The 5000-nt window shown below is 42.0% G+C and overlaps 1 protein-coding gene across 17 annotated transcripts in view; it reads left to right on the top strand.

The window, feature by feature from the left end:
* LOC112070755 (alpha-adducin) overlaps positions 1-5000 on the top strand; it is a 21124-nt gene that overhangs the window by 6840 nt on the left and 9284 nt on the right. For 12 of the 17 annotated variants that reach the window (XM_024138203.2, XM_070439114.1, XM_070439104.1 and 9 more), the window contains exons 8-10: positions 1889-1984; positions 2314-2406; positions 2743-2760. In XM_024138203.2, coding sequence (XP_023993971.1) covers positions 1889-1984; positions 2314-2406; positions 2743-2760 — 207 coding nt within the window. The remainder of the gene's footprint in view (positions 1-1888; positions 1985-2313; positions 2407-2742; positions 2761-5000) is intronic. The other 5 variants (XM_070439105.1, XM_070439103.1, XM_070439115.1 and 2 more) reach the window with 1 other exon arrangement.

Below are 5000 nucleotides of genomic sequence, written 5' to 3'. Positions count from 1 at the left end.
ACAGTATCCCTGTTTTTAGGTGCACTTTAAAGCTAGCATGCCTCTTTAAAAAAATATATATTATTATTTTTTTAGCATTGTTTGATGTTTGCACCCAGGAAGTGACCTAATCAGCCAGACAGCTAATCACATCTGGAGCTTTTACAGTTAAAGCGAAAGACAGGGTGTATAGTGCTCAAGACCACTCTGCTTTCGGTATGGAATCGGAATCTCATGAGTCATAGCTTGCTTTTTTATGACTCCTCCCCCTCTATTCCCCAATCCTCAACCATTCCCCCAAATGCCCCTAATGATATAACATGCCATTTTAGTTCCCCTCTTTCCAAGTTTCATTTCGGTTAAAAAAAATACTCAAACTCTCCTTAAGTGTTCCTATGCATGAGAGGATTTGTATAGTGGGGGGGAAAAAGAAAAGGAAATTTGACCGGTCTAACTTTTGAAACGATTATCTCCTCTGGGAAAGTAGGAGAAAGTGTTGTTGTGAGACTCAGTACATATTCAGTGAGTATATCATGTTTACATGTCCATCCCATGTTCCTATCCTAGCTACAAACCATGCAGGTACCCTTTGCCTCTACCTCATCTAGTTTTTTGATTTTGCACCTAACTGCTTTAACAGCTCAGCTGAAACATTTCCTCAGCAGAAAAGAACCCATAGCTCATGCTACTCCAAGGCTAAATACAGAGTAACTTACTTTTCTGAAAGTGCACTGATGTGCATGGAGGCTTAAGTTAGRTTTACTTGCTGCTCATTCAATCATATCTGTGTCTGAGAAAAAATGTCTCCTATTTTATTTTTCCTGTCTCGGGCTGAGCATTGCCTATGTTCAGGTTTAAACACCTCTGTCAAGAACCCCAGAAACAGTCCTGTTCATTTCCTTCCAAAAATGACAGCTCCAGAGTATTTCTTCTTCGTTTTCTACTTCTGTCATATAAACATGTCAGTAGTAGATCAAAATACCATAGAAGCCAGGCCATCCCTTTATAACTAAACGTAAACTAAAGACATTTTAACTTGTATAAAGTGCAATTCTTGGGGGGGGGTAAGTTGGATTTTTCTCCAATTTAGTTTTTGTCAGTCAGTGGTCGACGAGTGTCTCGTCTGTCGTTGTGTTTCTCTCTTTATCCCTGTTGTCCTGTTACTATTACTGTACGTTACGTTAGCCTGGGAAATGACTTGGTGATGCCCACTCTCTCACGCCTCAACCCATTGCTGCTAGCTCGCTGGTCCAATATAGCTTCTACTGTATCTGTAAGCCAGCACCAATCATGCTCCTCACACTAATGGTCTCACCCCCTGCCTCACCCCTCCACGTCTTCACCCCACGCCTCACCCCTGCATCACCTCCTCCACGTCCTTACCCCCCCTGCCCTCCCTCTTCCACGGTCTCTCGTCATCTTGTGATGCCTTCAGTTGCTCTTTTGTGTTTTTTTTTGTTGTCATTTGTATCTGTTATTGAATTCTAACCGCAAGAGTATCAATGATGATGATGATGATGGTGYGTCTTCAAGTAATGTAGGAGGGCCTACTCATTTCCATCAAGTCAATAAGAAAGGGTCAGATGCTGGGGCTTTAGGTAATGGGATAGAGTAACTTGATACTGAAAAGCACTGACTAGAACTGTGTAACAGCGAGCCATCTTGACAAAAGGTGCATCATCATTGGTTCACTGCTTCCAGGTGTAATATATTTACAAGTCCTTCACAGAATCATTTGTACCTTCTCCTCCTCCATTATTTCTGTTTGAAAAGCATGATCTATTATTATAGTTCTTTAAAGCCTGCATAGTCTGTATATTTCTAGATTTTGTTCCAGTTGTTTGTTTTTTTTCGTGTTATTTTGGCTGCATCATTTTGTTTATTTTAATTGTTGCTATGGTGATTACAGTGGACAAATGAGGAAGGAATGCGACAGGCTGCAGTGGCCAATCAGTTTGTCCCGCTCAACACAAACCCCAAGGAGGTGCTGGAGATGAGGAACAAGGTATGATGTYGATACAGGCTTCGGTAGGCTGTCATTTCAACACGGCTTTGATGTYGATACAGACTGTCATTTCAACATGGCTTTGGTCTCGACCATCGGCCCTACTCCCGAAGTGTGTATTTCTCTTGCACACTCCCCATTATGGATTTAGAAGCATTTGATTTGTGTAAGGATAGCGAGAAAGGGAGATTCCACCATTGATAAATCCATGAGAGGTCATGTACAAGTGCACACTTTGGGAGAAGGGTAGAGAATCAAGATGTTTTTCGGTCTTGACCGTGGCTTTGTATCCAACCCCTCTCCTTCTGTCGACTACCACCGTCCTCTAGATCAGAGAGCAGAACCTGAAGGACATCACGACGGCAGGGCCAGAGTCYCAGGTGCTGTGTGCTGGAAGCATGGTGGATCGCTCCTTTGTCCAGGTGAGTCCCTCCTGCGCCCTGCACTATGCCCCGCCCCACAGCCAGGCAACCCCTGCAAAATGGCAATATGTGTGCTGCTTACCCTGAGTCAGACCTGCATTCAAATACTATATGAAATCGTTTAAAATTCTGAAACTGGGCTGGATTGACCTTGCCTGGTGCAATATAACAAATACAATAGTTCCAAAACTGCRAACCCTGCCCTCTAAGCAGTCTAAAGCAAATGCTAGAAGTATTTGAATGATTTCAAATAGTATTTGAACCCAAGTCTGACCTGACCCCCCCCCCCCCGCTGATATTTAAGTGAACTTAACTTACCTTATTCTTTGACCACAGAGAAGTTCAGTGTGGCAGGTAAGTAACATGGCGGTCAGAGGTAAACCTCATGCTGCATCACAGGCCGGGTTGTGTTCATCTCCTTTGGTTGATTTGGGTTTGCCACCTTTTTTTGTTGGCTAACCCCAACATGCTGTTAGCCTTCAGGTCTGTCAGATTGCTTTCATGACTTCAGAGTTGAGTTTGCATGTTGTTGGTTTACCCTCTGAGGTCCTGTCCATTATCTGACCTTGGTTGGATCCCACTCATTTGCTGTTAGTCAAATTGTGTTAACTTACACGTTTATTTCTCTCTGAGAGAATTYGTTTTTGAGGAGATCGCTGAGGCCATTGTTGGAGTGTTGTTCTAACCTTAGGACCTTTTATTGTTACCTGAATTGAAAAATAACTGCTGGTTGGCTCTGAACTGTTTCTTCACTGTTTAGCTGTAACTGTTTGTAGCGTAATTTGAGAGTTACGATTTAAATATAATGTCTTATGCACTCGGTTTGTGTTTTCAGTACATTTACACACTTCAATGTGAAGTGTGGTCTTGCAATGCATGGGCCTGGCATATTTCTTATCATTATCATGCTTGACTGCCCCATTTTCCTCACTGAAACAAACTCTGCATGTGTGTGTACTGTATGGACTTGTGTGTGTACTGTGTGTGTGTGTACTGTATGGACTTGTGTGTGTACTGTATGGGCGTGTGTGTGTGTGTGTGTGTGTGTGTGTACTGTATGGGCGTGTGTGTGTACTGTATGGACGTGTGTGTGCACGGCAGGGTTTCTGTTAGGAAAATGTGGCGCTGGACAACGTGRCCGAGAAAATTTGAATGTAAAGAAATTCACCAGACCCACGCATTGGGTGTGTAACCTGTTAGGGCTTCCACCCACGATGCTCAGAATGACAGAAATCACATTCAGATTATGGTAATTCATCTTAACAAAACATGCAACTCCTGTAATGAAGCAGCCAATAAAACCTACATTTTCAAACATTTACCAACATGCAAATTGAGGCAAAACACCATTCTAAACAGMGCACTTGATATGAGCGGTATATGACAGAGATGATAGAAATTTAGAAAGAGGGTGAATCTAAAGATACAACAACTAGCACGGGTTGCTAATATGACTAGGATTGTGCCTTTTGGCTTCTGGACAACGAAAGAAAGTTAATATGAAAACCAATAGAACAGGAGAGGAATGTCATATGAGGAAGTCTTTCATAGGCAGCGCGTGTGACCAAAGTCCTAGCTGATGATTGAGTTGCAGCTGTCCGTGGAAAAACATGTAAAATATGTGAAGACAATGTGTCTGGAGTATCATTTCAAATGTTGAGACAAGAGGAGGAGTGGTGTGAGGCGAAGATGGCCTACAGGTGCGACTATCTCTAGAATGAATCCACTCGGCTGTCTTCTGCCAATTCTTGCGCATTTATTGTTTCATGTAAATTGTTTGCCCTTTTGTTTGTTTGTTTATTTTGATCAAATCGCCATTACATATGTAGCCAGCAGTAAATGAACCGTTAATCCCTGTCATTTTGTTACAATGCATTAACAGAAATGTATGTATTACTAATTAGGCCTACAGTCATTTCTCATTCTCAGTTGAAACGTGGTTTATTGGTTTATTTCATAACCATAATTTACGAGTTTTTTTGTTTGGTCTTTTGTTTTTGAATGCTCCATGTGAGTAATGAGCATGTGTCTGGTTTCTCTGTCTACTTAATGCCTGAGCACACATAAGTAGCCTACCTGGCATGCTRGCGCAATTGTAGGAATGTGCCCATTTGGGGATGTTTGATTTCGTATTCTGTCACCACATCCACCACTAATAAGCTGAGCTTCTCAGTCATTTTTTCTTCACCTCACACAGTAAGTAAAACATTTATTWTTTATTTTTTACCATTCATATATCCAGTGGAAATGTTATAAAATACCTTTCCCTTGCATAAAAACAGCTTTCTGTCCTGAGCTCACTGGAGTGGGAAACTCTGAGGGCCTGGAATAGAATAGTAGAGACAGCTTCAGGACTGATCCAGTTGATTGACTAGATACAATGTTGCACTTCACTAGCTGTAGCGCAAGTCAAGACAGATAGAAAGGGAGGCAGACAGGCTGAGTAGAGAGAGATGTCTGGGATTTGAAAGAACCAGACTTGTCACTATTTATTTGTTTTTATTTGTCGGCTTTATGTATTTTTACTTGGTTGATCAAGGTCAACGGCTGCATTGGCCATCTGAGTTCCATGCGCTCATTTAGGCTGCCAGAGG

Source organism: Salvelinus sp. IW2-2015, unplaced genomic scaffold (assembly GCF_002910315.2).
Source record: "Salvelinus sp. IW2-2015 unplaced genomic scaffold, ASM291031v2 Un_scaffold1416, whole genome shotgun sequence".
Lineage (NCBI taxonomy): Eukaryota > Metazoa > Chordata > Actinopteri > Salmoniformes > Salmonidae > Salvelinus > Salvelinus sp. IW2-2015.
The sequence above is the reverse complement of the archived record's forward strand: the minus strand, read 5'-3'. Positions and strand labels throughout refer to the sequence as shown.